Raw genomic sequence first — 14,251 nt, 5'->3', positions numbered from 1 at the left:
ATATATATATATATATGTATACATGTATATCTATATTTATTAAGTATTATAAAATATTCTTTTTTTATTTTATTCTTAACATATCTTTACATTCTAGAAAAATATGATGATTATTTTTAATATAAATATAAAAAAATAACATTTAATTAATTATATTTAGTTAATTTTTTAGAGAATGTTATGACTAATTCATTTAGCTGTGTAATATACATATATTAATATATATTCACATTATTATGTTATCTTACATATGAATACGGTTGTATAACGTTTTACGTTGTTTCCGTACTCTTTCATGATATTGAGTTCATTTTCGTCCTTTAACTCATTACATATTTGCTGTAGTCGTTCCATTAAACATTTTACCTATTATAATATTTAATTTCTTATTAGAAAACTTGAATAAATTGTCATATGCAGGAATTTATTCATGAAGTATATTTTTTTAAATATGTAACATTGATACAGCTTACATTATCGGTATTTATCCAAAATGAGTTATAATTTATGAGGTACGTAATACAAAATATTACAGTAGAAAGAACTTTCATTATAAGTTCAGGAGTGCATTCTGTAGTCAAAAATGTTGCAAGCTGTAATAGATAAATTTGAAGAGATCTCGAAATTATTTCCTTATTCGATTAGCAAATTATAAGTTTAAAATGGTCAACTCCTTTGTAGTGACAAATAATGTAATGAAAGATTTATAATTGAAATTATAAGCTAGTAAGTACATATCACGCGATGTTGTTAATATTTAAAGTGACTATAAAAGTTCTAAGAAACTGAGTAGTTGTCATAATTATTCATTTACGTGAAGATATAATGTGTGGTATAATTAAATATATGGAATAATACATATATATATTACAATTAATAATTTAGAATATTATATATAGAATATAATATATATATTTACCTGGAAAATAATATAACTTATCAGAATTCCAAAGTATAAGATTGTCTGAATTCGAACGAGATTTGATTGATAATAAGGCCATAAACCAAGAGCGAGTAAGAGAATCCGATTGAGGTGAAAATATTTAGACTCGATAGAGATCATCACTCTACGACGATAGAAACTTGACTGCGAAAGTCAGCGATAGTTTGCGCATCCCCTCTCTTCGATTGAATACCTTATAACTTCCATTTTCCCGTAAATTGCATTGTAAATTATCTAATTTAATTTAAAGTAGTGAAAAATAGTTCTATCAGCAAAATGTTTGGAAATTCAATAACTTTTTTCTAAGAAGAGTTTTCAGCAATAAAGCGATCAATAATATAAGAAATTGCACGGATGTTTATTTCTCATAGAAATGTACTTGTGAATTTATTTTCTGACAGAGAGTCGCGCAAGCTTTTCACATAAAGTAAAATCTACTCCACACCTTCTGCGTAAAGTACGAAATAAGGTTAATTTTACATCAATAACTTTAACTCTTTTATAGGTTATTTACACAACATTTTATTCAAAATAGTCTCCTTGGACAGCTACATTTGCCAACATTTGTCAGTATTTGAAAGTATTCCTGAAAAACATTTTCCGACAGGTATTTCAGTACTTTTGTCGCATTTTCAGTGACTTCATATTCGTGCGCAAGCGAATCCTTCAAAACTTCTTTTAGTGGAAACAGGAAAAAGTAAAGTGATACTATTGTAAGTCGCGAGAACATACATAACAGCTGTTCTAAAGTCGTGACATTATGCCAGGCAAGGTATTGCTTGACATTTAATGATCGATGTGCAGGTGCTTAGAAAGAAACGAAACCAGCTGTTTCGTGTATTCATTTTTCCGAACATTTCCTTCTCACTGCATTTCTGACACGATGAAAGATTTCGATTTACATGAAAAAACAACGGTTCTTGTTGAGTACCGAGAAAATCAATTACAAACACGATAAGAACACTGAAAAATATCAAAAAGTGATTTCTAGGAATGCTTTCAAACATTAGTAAATTTATGTAGCGCTACCCAAGGGAACTACTTTAAAAGAAATGTTATATAAATAAAGATAAAATTAGTTATTTCTATGTTATAAAGTTAATTATTATTCTATGTTATAAATTAATTTTATGTGACCCACTAGTACAATATATAACATATAATATATGTATAAATAATTATGTTATCTATGCGATTTTAATAGTAGTATTAAACAAAATGTATTTAAACAAAAAGAAAACGTTGTTAAGTAAGTCTGGTTTTTAAAGTTATAAATATTCTAAACTGTAAAAAAATAATTTTATACATCGTATTATATTAAAATTAGTGTTTCTTTCATACAGTGAGAAAATTCTTGAAGATTAACTGCTTTTTCTAAATATATACAATAAATTATTTTAGGTACAAAAGCAAAAGAAAAATTGATTTCAAATTAAATGTTTTTTTATTTTTATTATAATATATCTTATTATAATATTAAATATTCGATGATACTAACTAATAAATCGCCTTAAAAAGATTACAGTAATATGAAAAATCTATTGTCCTTCCTGATACATCTCGTTGCATTATTCAAATCGCTACAAATTGAATTTAATATTTTGTTTATTATGTGAATCATTGAATTATTTAATCATATAATTAAAAATATTAACGTGCTTGAAATACAATGAAATACTTTTTTATATAAATTTTAAGTTGAATTGCCTAATTTAATTTAAATGCAATGCAGAACGATAGGGAAGAGTGGTCTAAATCGGACCGTGTTCCAAATAGGACCTTTTTAATTAAAATGAATACGATTAAGCAAGTTTGTGTACTATTTATAACGTAAAGTCTTTATAAGACACCGAACATGTGATAGCAGTTTGACAGTTTTCTGTCATAACATTCATAAAATAGAGGCAAATTGTATGTATTTTCAGCCATCGTGCGAAAATTTTTTTAAAAAAGAAAACCCTTGTAAATCATTATTTAAAAGTTAAAAATTTGAAAAGTAATTGATTTAATATAACTAAAGAATGTAGAATTCAAAAATATCAAGCATTTTATGATCACTTTTGCGATTTATTGTAAAATTTGTTCCAAAGTTCGAAAGGATCCGTGTCCAAATCAGACAGTACAATAGATAATTTAATGGCCTGGTTGTAGTACTGGTGATCGGCTGACCAGATCTGGTCCAAGAAATTAAATCAGTAAAATGTCATGAGTCTGATGACTCAGATTAGTTGAGTTTTATTGATTTCAATTCTAATAATATAAACAGTCAGTAATTTCTTTTTCCGAAAAAATTTTTATCTTTGACTGTCAAATTGCTCGTTTTTACTCAATACTAAGAAAAATACATTAAAATAATTTTAAATTCTATCTAAAAATCCATAAAAATAGGAGTTTTTGATTTGAACCAGGGGATGGTCCGATTTGGAACCGTTGATTCCGTTGGACCGGAAAAAACGTTTTTACATATTCCATTATAGTTTAATACAGGTGAGAGATATGTCAAAATGGTCTCAAGCAAAAATAAAGGAAATTAAATGATCTTTCCAATGACACCTTCGGTTTTACGATCGGACTTTATTTAAGCCTTATAGAGAGCAAAAACTGCAAATAAGTCCGATTTAGACCACTCTCCCCTATACATTATAATTATATTAAAAATCTAACAGATATAATTGAAATAACATTTTATTTTATACAAGTCGTAGTATTCATTATTCAATAACGTATTTTACTTTTACTTTAATAATAAAATTAAAATCTTAACATACTTGAAATATAATGACCATAATACCCGAGTTTACCCTATAGAGAGCAAAAACTGCAAATAAGTCCAATTTAGACCACTCTCCCCTATATCATTGTTAGATACAAAAAACACATGATTGTAATTCACACTTTTATTCTGGAAGAGATGTATAGTTAAGTGGTCGATTTGATTATAGCAGTATTGCAACAGATGTTTATTTTCCATAAAGAAATACATGTTTCGTTCGAGGGAATCGTGCGATAATAGGTTTCGCAGATGCGGTACGACCCCTTCTAACACAAACATATATATTCCATTGTTGTGAATTATTAATATAATGTCAACTTTAAATTCTATATTTCTTTACAAATATTTTATATGTCGATTTTTTTTATTTAAATAATAATTTTTACCTCTTGTCGAAACGATACTTACAGGAAACGACACCTAAAATCGAGGACTAAACAATTCCGATCAAATTAATTTACATTTCTCTTTTTTTTCTTCTCCCTCTTTCTTACTTTTTCATGTCTTTTTCACTTTTATGCATACCTATCTTAATTATTTTGCAATTATTATTTCGTACTCGTAGAATATAGAATAGTGAAGTAAGATATTGAAGTACTCATCAACTGTAATGAAACATATTTTCTTTTGTTTCATTCTGTAAGAAGCTATATTGAAGCTATGTGGAGAATGTCTGTTAAAATAATGGAAGGACAATATACTTATTTAAATTATCGATTTTTCCGGATTAATCCATTAATATATATTTTCAAATTAAGAAAGTTAATTTTTTTTTAAACATTAATGAATGTTTAATTTATTATATAATATTCTTGAGTGCAACACACAAAATGAATATATAGTACCAATTTAACAGTTTTCTCTATTCTTTATTCTATTTTTTTAGCTCTGCTAATTTATACATTTCATTCTCAACTTATTTTAATTGAACTACTTTAGTTGATTATCTAAATAATTCTAAAGTAGTGAAAATGTTGAATGACTCTGAATGTTATTTTCGATTAAACAATAATATTCGCGGGGAAAAGGTTTGTATACGTTTCTTACCGTAGCAGCACTTTCCATAGACGCAATGAATATTCCACCGAGGATCAAATGAAAAGCTTTTGTACCATTTTGCAGTAGAAATAACATCATTTTCTGTATGTGTAACGGAGCCACGTACCATTCAACATTATATCTACAAAACAATGATAAATTAATGTAAAACCTAACATGAAGAAATAAAAATATTTGTTATAGTATGTTCGTCCAAGGAATAGTATTATTTTCGCGAATATAATATTTTTGTTAACTCAGACTTTTGTTACAAGAATTTATAAAACAATTACTTAAGTATGAACGTACGATGCAAACGTCTCTTACATTGTAGCAAATACGTATTCATTGTGATCTGTAATATCTTGTGCGATATAATTGGATAAAAACATGTACACGTAAAGGATACTTATGCACATAAGTGATAATACAAATTGCTCTATGCTATTGTGTGATATGATCTAAAAAATATAAAAAATATGTTATGTGTATTTTAGTTTTTTATATGCAAGAAATTTGTAATTTTTCTGTAATTCCTTAAGACAAGTATAGAGCTTGCATTACGTATTAAATTATTTTCTTTATTGTGTGCGTATATACGTATTAGAAAACTATTATTTAGGATTCACGCCAATAATGCACATAGCTTATGATTATAGAAAAAGGTGAACGAAGAATAATGAGTTTTTGAATGGTTTTATTTTTAAAGATAATTGTTTTCCCATACTGTTCTAATTAAAGATTCTTTATTCAATCTTAATATTATGAAAAATATCTCTCATGGAAAGATACGTTTAATAGCAAAAAATAAAACTTACTTGAACAAGAGTGCTGGTTAAGCAAACCATACCAGCCCCTATTAAACAGAAGAAAGATCCCTCAAAGTTCTTTATAAAAACTTGAGAAAACCTTCAGAAATAAAAGGAATATTAGTAGAGCACGTTATACAGATATTGTAGAATATAATACTGACTCTGTAGCTTTGCGATGAATATCTATCGCACAGATTATTCTTTTATAAATTATGACCATTTTTTCTTCATTAACATTTTGTTGCATATTAATTGCCATTGCCTTCTTAATACGGAAACTATATGAATACATATTTTTTTCTGTAAGTACTTAATTTTTCTAGATCTGATCGAGTAAACAAACTAATGAACAGATTTCACTTATAAAACAAATGCTTATATTGAGTTTTACCTCGCAATGCTGAACATTCCACAAATATGTTTTAAGTATGCTATCAGCATCGCGCCTGTTGCTGCCATTGCAGTTGTCCCTATGCACAAGGCTGCGTTTGTATGCAAAAGAATTAAGTAGAAACAGTTTTCTTGATCAACAAAATATTCTGTTGCAATATGAATTGCTGCAGAGCGTGATCGGGAATTGTTTATAGCCATAATTACATCAAATATAGGAGGCCATATTGACAGCAAGAGAAAAGTAGATATGTTACATGCAGCCATTACTAACATTAAATTAGAAAGTATATGATATATATATAAGTATCAAGAATTTATTTAAGTAAAATTTATTTAAGCGTTATAAATTTTTCACTGTTATTAATAATTCATTAAAATATATAAGCATATATATGTATATATTATCTTACTTATAATTACAATCGTTTGATGTTTCCCTATACGACCATACTTTTCTATGATAGCGATTTCGTTTTTATTTTTGATTTCGTTGCAAACATGCTGAAGTTGTTCCAGCGAAACTCTCATCTATTACATCAATAATATTTTATGCAGTTTTCGTATAAAATATTTAAAAATTGTCACATTTGAAGATTTATTTATCACGAATGTTTGTCTAGAGACTGTAGTAAATATTTGACTTACAGTATTGGCGTTAATCCAAAACGAATTATATTTAATCGCAAAGCAAATGAAGAAAAATGCGGAAGACAGAACATTGATAATGAAATCTGTAGTGCATTTTGAAGTCAAAAACGTCGTAAACTGCAAATAAGTAATTCTGTTGAAAATTATATACATATTAAAAGAATAATTCTTTAGTGTGACTAATAAGATTCGAATTCTACTGTGTTAATTATTCTTTCGTATAAAAAATAACTTATTACGACCTGAAATACAATAAAAGTTGTCAAAGTAGTAAAAAGTACGATGAATTGAATTTGAGCAAGTTTCGATCTCTGGTAAGGCCATAAACCAATCGCGAGCAAAAGAAATCTATTGAGTCTGAAATGTGTGTCAAGGCAAATCATCTTTGTAAACACTAAAGTAAATTTCACCGTGAAAAATAAGAAATTGTCTATTTTCTTTTTTCGATTCTATTAAACTAACAGCTGATTGAATATTTCACTTCTCCTCTTTTAGTAAATTTCAACTTCAATTGCTTGATATGCCAGCATGCAAAGCGAAATACAATGTCACGAAATTAGAGTACTTACAGTTCAACACTGTTTTATAAGAAAAACGTATGATTAAACGATCGATTTAATATTGAAAGAAATTTAACAGGTGTTTATATCCCATGGAAAAATATTCGCATAGAGAAACTCGATAGAGGACCACGCAAGCGCACTCATCACTTTCCATTGTAATATGCGTTTCATTCTTGTGCGTACACTCACAAGGTACGTTTGATCTTTTAGAGTAGAGTCGGTCATTAAATTTAATCTTAAGTATCAACAAAATGAATTTATTGTTAAAGTACTGAAGTCTATATCTCATTAATATCTTATGTAACACTTTATATTAGAACTGTTTATATTTTATATATACATTTCTATAACATTATCCACAATGGTATTTTAAATAAAAGTTTCTGTTATTTATATAAATATGGAGTAATTTGTGAAACCTTTATTTGAATACATATTGGAAATATATAATATTAAAAATTAAATAATGTATTAGTTACGCATTATATAAGAAGGAAAGACGAAGCTGAAGCTGGCAGCTAGACTTAACAGCCAGAACGCGGCAGGGGCGAATAAGGTGCTGGGGCCCCAAAGATTAAAAATAAATAAAATGCATTAAAAACTCATTGCAAGTAAGTCATACATTTCAGATGATACAAAATAGGTTAACATATATAAAATTTATAATAATCTGCAAGAAGATGGCTTTTACTAATAATAACAAAATTAAATAAAAAAAAATTTATTTATAAACTATTTAGCAACCATACCGTACGCAAACTCGAATCGACTTGAAAAAAATCACAAATGCTCTCCGGAATGAGTGTAAAACGAAGACACGACGATCTGCCCGATGACGGGCCTCATTGTTTATAAAAAAATTATATAACATTTATAAAGTATTTAGCAGCCAGACCTGCATGTAATAGTACAAACTGATACATCACAGACTAGAAAGCAAAAACAAACGCACAAATAAAGTATTAATAACAATAAAAATTCAACAGCGAATATAAATAAAAGAAAGTAAAAAAAATTTTTTATTCATATAAGATTTAATATTTAAAAATTTTTTAATTCAACACAAAAATTTTTTTAAATAGACAAAAAAAATATAAAATTTCAAAAACAAAAAAAATTAAAAAATTAAAAAAACTAAAAAACGGAACCAGCATCCGTCACGTCCTCGTCGTGGTTCTGGTTAAAACCGAGAGTGGATAAATATCAATGAATTACGTGTGTAAACAAAATTAGTATGATTAGAGTACTCAAACGTCTGTAAATGTTGCTCAGTTTTATTTACTTAACAATTAGACCCGTCCCCGGCCCGATCGACGGTCCGTATCGTTTCATACACTATTTACAGAGTAAATCTGATTTCTGCCAGGTTTCTACGGCTTTGCGTACGGTCTGGCTGCTAAATAGTTTATAAATGAATTTTTTTTTATTTAATTTTGTTATTATCAGTAAAAGCCATCCCTTGCAGATTATTATAAATTTTATATATGTTAACCTATTTGGTATCAACTAAAATGTATGACTTGCTTGCAATGTGTTTTTAATGCATTTTATTTATTTTTAATCGTTGGGGCCACAGCACCCTATTCGCCCCTGGCTGCTTAGTCTGGTTGCCAGCTTCGGCTTCGTGAAGGAAAGTAATCACAAAAAGTATTTCTCTTGCATTTTATTAAAAGCGGAACCATAAAAGATGTTGTTACATGTTACGTAAAGAATGCATTTTCTCAAAACAATTAAAATCTGAGTAACAAAGAATTTAGATTGTATGCAATGTCGTCAACTTTACATTGTATAATTCTTATTTATAATCTATCCCCGATGTGTATGATTTCATTAAAGTAATTTTTTTCCTTCGCGGATTTGATACTTCAGTATATATTACCTGAAGTGCGAAATCAGAATGGTTCCAATATTTCTTCTTTCATCTGCGATGTCCTCTTTCCATCTCGATTTTTTAATATTAAACTCGTTTATTTGGAATCATTTTTTTATTATTAATAATTTATATTCTCAAATCTTCGTAGAATAGAGAACAGTGAAACAGGATATTGAAGTACTTATCAGCTGTTAAAATATATATCGTTTATTTTATTTTGTAATAAATTATAAACATATATTAGAATTTTTCTTAACTAAATAGTTGGGAATTAACAGTTGTGGATATTCAATTTTTTTAATAATCAACATCAATGTTCTAAAGTAAAAAAAATTTATTTTTGATATAATATTTTTAAATGCGACAAAATAGAAAATACTACAATAATTTAACAATTTTCTTCTTTCTCCAATTTACTTTTTTAAGCTTTGTTAGGTTATTAGTTAGCATATTTTATTTAACATAATTATTTTAAGAAAAATTGTTTTTTTCTGTAGTGTATGCGACGTAAAGCATGGTTCTAAATAACGAACATTTCAGATTGATTGTTGATGTTATTTTTTATTAACCCTTTGCACTTCTATATATGTCGAGTAACACTTGATATTTATATCCATTATATTTTCAGAAAAATTCAGAGTGCAAAAGGTTAAACAATATTCTTGGGGATAGGAAATAGAAGATTTTACCATGAACTGTAATATATGTATCTCTAATAAGTATATGTATTTCTTACCGCAGCGGCACTTTCCAAAGACGCTACAAATATTCCACCAAGAATCATATGAAAGGCCTTAGTACCCTTTTGCAATAAAAACAACATCATTTTCTGTATATGTAACGGAGCTACGTACCACTGAACGTTGTATCTACAAAATAATGACAAATTGATAAGAATAAGAATAATTGTAAAAAGATAAAATATATTTGGTAATAATTGTTATAATATAGGCATGTTTGTTCCACGAGTCGTATTAGTTTCTGGTATAATATTTTCAATAATTATTATGAGAATCGATACAAGTGCTCTTACAAAACAATACGATAAAAATATCTCTCTTACACTGTGGCAAATACGTATTCATTATGATCCGTAATTTCTTGTGCAGCATAGGTGGATACGAACAAGTGTAGGTAAAGGATGATTATAATTAAAAGATGTAGTATAAGCTCAACATTATCACGATACGACGCAGCCTAAAAATTATGGATGATTATAATTAAAAGATGTAGTATAATAAGCTCAACATTATCACGATACAACGCAGCCTAAAAGTTGTGATGTGTTTGTTACGCATTTACTATCAACTTCTTCAAATCATATTGTTCTATATTGTTCGTATTATTCTGTTTATATTTATTTGCGTAATAAAATATTTCAATAGATTAGTGTTATGTTACGTAATGATTAATTCTTTTTTTATAATTATAAGACATTGTCTATGTATTATAGTATCATAAGAGATACGTATATCGTAGTCATGACTTAAGCTTATGAGAAAAGATATTGGATAAAATTATTTTCATATATATAAATGTGTTTAATCTATATATATCAATAAGAAAGTATTTACTTAATTCTTTCTATTTCTTTGACACTTTGATAAAATTCTAATATCATGAAATCAAGATTAAATATTAAGGAATTTACCTGAAGAAGATTAAGACTAAGACAAGTTATGCCAATTACTATTAAGAAGAAAAATGATCCCTCAAAGTTTGATATTAAGAAGTCGGTGAACCTTCAAGTATGAGAGAAAATACGTGTTATTATATGTATTAAATATTTCTTATCAGATGTACATTCGATATATTAACATGTACTCTTATCAAATATACATATACTAACTCCATAGCTTTGCGGTGAATATCTACGGCATAAATTATCTTCTTATAAATTTTGCTCTCATTCTTTAGTTCATCTTTTTGTAAAATATTGATTGCCTGTTCGATACGGTAACTGTAAATAATTTTATCCATATAATTAATTCATCTAAATTCGTATTTTAGATGACAAACAAAATATCGTTTATTATTGTATTCCTTCTAGTATTTTATTTATTTACCTGGCGATACTAAACATTCCGCAGATATGTTGAAGATATGCAAGAAGCGTTGTTCCTGTCGCCATCATTGCAATAGTTCCTATGTAAGTAGCTGCTAATGCGTGCAGCATGATTAAGTAAAAATATTTTTCTTGATCAATAAGGTCTGTCATAAGGTTTACTGAAGGATTTAGTTGAGAATTGTTATTAAGCAGAATAAATCGTTGAATATACCTCCAAGTTTGTAAAAAAGTTACAACACTTTTACCGCATATGCCAAACACTGAGAGAAATTTTATAAAGTTATTCATATACATAAATTAAACTTAATTAGTCTTTTAATTAAAAAAATTTTTTTCTATTTAGAAAAGATAGAATATTGTTTCGTTTTAAAAAAAATATATTATTTGTGATTAGATTTTATCTAATTTGAAACATATAAAAGATTCAACTACCATTGTCTTACGTATTATTGCAATTGTATAACATTTCGCCTTGCTTCCATACTTTTTTATAATAGCGATTTCATTTTCATCTTTTAGTTCGTTACATACATCTTGAAGTTGTTCCAATAAACTCCTTACCTGTCGGATCAATGATATTATATTTCTCATTAAAATTTGAAAATGATTATACAATAATAAAATGTTTTCTTCATTAATTTTTCACTATTCTTCATTGATTAGGATCAAATTACCTGTTACTTTCTGTTTTTAGAGATCCTTTCTATATTATAATTAAAAAGTATAAAGGATCAAGCCATGAAGAACTGAAAAAAAATGAAAACAACCAGGTTAACTTGGTCCTAATCGATAAGAATACGAAAAAGAATATAAAAATTTAACAATTTCGTATTTAAAGATTCCATTTATCTGATGTTTGATTGATAAACGTTCTTACGGTATCGGCGTTAATCCAAAACGAATTATATTTGATCGCGAAGCACATTAAAAAAAATGTAGTGGAAAAAACTTTGAGAATATGTTCTGAAGTACATTTTGACGTCAATAATGTTGTAAACTGCAAGAAATATTTTACTGAATTAGCTGCATTAAAAAAGCAACAGTAGTTTATTTAATTAGTAAATTGCTCGCTGTTCGTTGCTGCGCACTATGTATTAGATATATACAATAAGTTAGTAAAAAGGGCAAGTAATTAATATTTCAATTTTTCAATATAATTGTACACGATAGTTTTATTTCAAAAAGATATTATACGTATACGCACTAACACATAGTGGATTAGAACCGGCCTAGGTATTCTACTTTTTTAATTTAAATGAATACGGTTAAGCAGATTTGCGTACTATTTATAATATAAAGTATAAGACAACCTTATAAGACAACGAATATGTGATAGCAGTTTGACAGTTCTCTGTCATAACATTCATAAAATAGAGGCAAATATGTATTTTCAGTCATCGTGCGAAAATTTTTTTAAAAAAGAAAATCTTTGTAAATCATTATTTAAAAGGTGTCAAAAATTTGAAAAGTAATTGATTTCAGATAATTAAAGAGTGTAGAATTCAAAATATCAAGCACTTCGTGATCACTTTTGTGGTTTATTGTAAAATTTGTTCCAAAGTTCGAAAGGACCCGTGTCCAAATCGGACAGTACAGTGAATAACTGATAGGCCTGGTTGTAGTACTGGTGATTGGCTGACTAGATCTGGTCCAAGCAATTAAATCAGTAAAATATCATGAGTCACCAGACTCAGATTAGTTGAGTTTTATTGATTTCAATTCTAATAATATAAACAGTCAGTAATTTCTTTTTCCGAAAAAATTTCTATCTTTGACTGTCAAATTGCTCGTTTATATTCAAATTGCTCGTTTTTATTCAATACTAAGAGAAATACATAAAAATATTTTAAAATTTTATCTAAAAATCCATAAAAATAAGAGTTTTCGAGCTGAACCAGTAGAGTTTTCGATCTGAACCAGGGGATGGTTCGATTTGGAACCGATGGTGAGGGGATGGTCCGATTTGGAATCGATGGTTCCAAATCGGATTGGAAAGAGCGTTTTTACATTTTCCATTATAGTTTAACACTGGTGAGAGATACATCAAAATAATCTCAAGCAATAGTATTCATTATTCAATAACGTATTTTACTTTTACTTTAATAATAAAATTAAAATCTTAACATACTTGAAATATAATAAAAGTCGTCAGAATACCGAATAATAAAAATAACTGAAATTCAACGACGAGCGATCGTTGATAAGGCCACAAACCAACCATAAGCAACAGAATTCGATTGAGGCTAAAATGTCGAGTTTCGAGACAGATCATTTCTTCACGAGCACCAAGATGCATTTAATGGAAAAATAATGATAGACATATATTTATCCCTTTTTTCCTATTCAGTGAGTTAAAACTTTGGAAAATTTTTTTCAATCGGTTTTTTTCAAAAAAAATTTTCATAATTTTTTTTAAACATTGCACCACATTGAACCCTATAACATTTTTTTTGTCGAAATCGGTTCATTCATTAAAAAGAAAATTCGTTTCATCGATTTTCAATTTTACTCCCATAACTTCTATAAAAAATTTTTTTCAGATATAATATTTTGCGAAATTCATTCTTGCATCGCTGATAACTTATGGCAAAAATCTCGACCAGATAAATGCGGGGGCAACATACACATATCTATCCTGCTAGGCTCTTATTATAATTTTATATTTATGTAAAAATTGTTATTGCAATATGTACAGAAAATGTTTTTATGAATTTGTATTTGCTTATAATTGTGAATTCAAGGCTCCTTTAAGGTAGTACTAGCACCAAATGATTTTCTGACGAATGTGCTAAAATTTGACATACAAGTAAGTTGAAGTGCTCTCTATGTTTGTGTGCAATTAGAAATATATTGACCATCTACTTTCTGAGATAATTACAATCCAAGCATGCAGTTTTATGTGAAGTATATATGCAACTCAAGTTAACGTCAGATTTTTAATTATAGCCATTCTTATGATTGTTACAAAAAACGAGCACGTTAAGGAACGTGAAACGGATATTGTAAAAAAGTTATAATTTTTGATTATTTAATTAGGAAAATATAGCTGTTTCGAAAAAACGCAATGTTTCGATTTTCTTTGGCATATAGTGGCAATTGATGGGAGTAGTGGGTACGGCGAACATCTGACAGCATCGGCG

General features: G+C 27.8%; 2 protein-coding genes across 2 annotated transcripts; both read right to left on the bottom strand.

The window, feature by feature from the left end:
- Positions 1-4,264: 4,264 nt before the first annotated feature.
- On the bottom strand, positions 4,265-6,025 carry LOC108731374 (uncharacterized). The gene is made up of 6 exons (XM_018461674.1): positions 5,958-6,025; positions 5,728-5,844; positions 5,573-5,663; positions 5,082-5,215; positions 4,764-4,896; positions 4,265-4,321 (listed from the first exon to the last, which is right to left on the bottom strand). Exons 1-6 carry the CDS (start codon positions 6,023-6,025, stop codon positions 4,265-4,267), a joined length of 600 nt encoding a protein of 199 aa, XP_018317176.1.
- A 3,152-nt stretch (positions 6,026-9,177) lies between these two features.
- LOC108731368 (uncharacterized) lies at positions 9,178-11,596 on the bottom strand. The gene is made up of 7 exons (XM_018461667.1): positions 11,544-11,596; positions 11,110-11,371; positions 10,893-11,003; positions 10,695-10,785; positions 10,107-10,240; positions 9,780-9,912; positions 9,178-9,231 (listed from the first exon to the last, which is right to left on the bottom strand). Exons 2-7 carry the CDS (start codon positions 11,259-11,261, stop codon positions 9,178-9,180), a joined length of 675 nt encoding a protein of 224 aa, XP_018317169.1. The 5' UTR covers positions 11,262-11,371; positions 11,544-11,596.
- Between the last annotated feature and the right edge of the window lie 2,655 nt (positions 11,597-14,251).

This window comes from Mycetomoellerius zeteki, unplaced genomic scaffold, assembly GCF_001594055.1.
Source record: "Mycetomoellerius zeteki isolate Tzet28-1 unplaced genomic scaffold, Tzet1.0 scaffold1254, whole genome shotgun sequence".
Taxonomy (NCBI): Eukaryota; Metazoa; Arthropoda; class Insecta; order Hymenoptera; family Formicidae; genus Mycetomoellerius; species Mycetomoellerius zeteki.
The sequence above is the reverse complement of the archived record's forward strand: the minus strand, read 5'-3'. Positions and strand labels throughout refer to the sequence as shown.

What these genes read in the sequence shown, in the direction of transcription:
- LOC108731374 (XM_018461674.1), bottom strand. Translation starts at nt 6,025, where the DNA reads ATGGCAGCAACAGGCGCGATGCTGATAGCATACTTAAAACATATTTGT. An exon ending in GGAATGTTCAGCATTGCGAG is followed by an intron (nt 5,845 to 5,957) that starts GTAAAACTCAAT and finishes GTATTCATATAG; the next exon opens with TTTCCGTATTAAGAAGGCAA. An exon ending in GAATACGTATTTGCTACAAT is followed by an intron (nt 4,897 to 5,081) that starts GTAAGAGACGTT and finishes ATTGTTTTGTAG; the next exon opens with ATATAATGTTGAATGGTACG.
- LOC108731368 (XM_018461667.1), bottom strand. Translation starts at nt 11,261, where the DNA reads ATGACAGACCTTATTGATCAAGAAAAATATTTTTACTTAATCATGCTG. An exon ending in GGAATGTTTAGTATCGCCAG is followed by an intron (nt 11,004 to 11,109) that starts GTAAATAAATAA and finishes AATTATTTACAG; the next exon opens with TTACCGTATCGAACAGGCAA. An exon ending in GAATACGTATTTGCCACAGT is followed by an intron (nt 9,913 to 10,106) that starts GTAAGAGAGATA and finishes ATTATTTTGTAG; the next exon opens with ATACAACGTTCAGTGGTACG.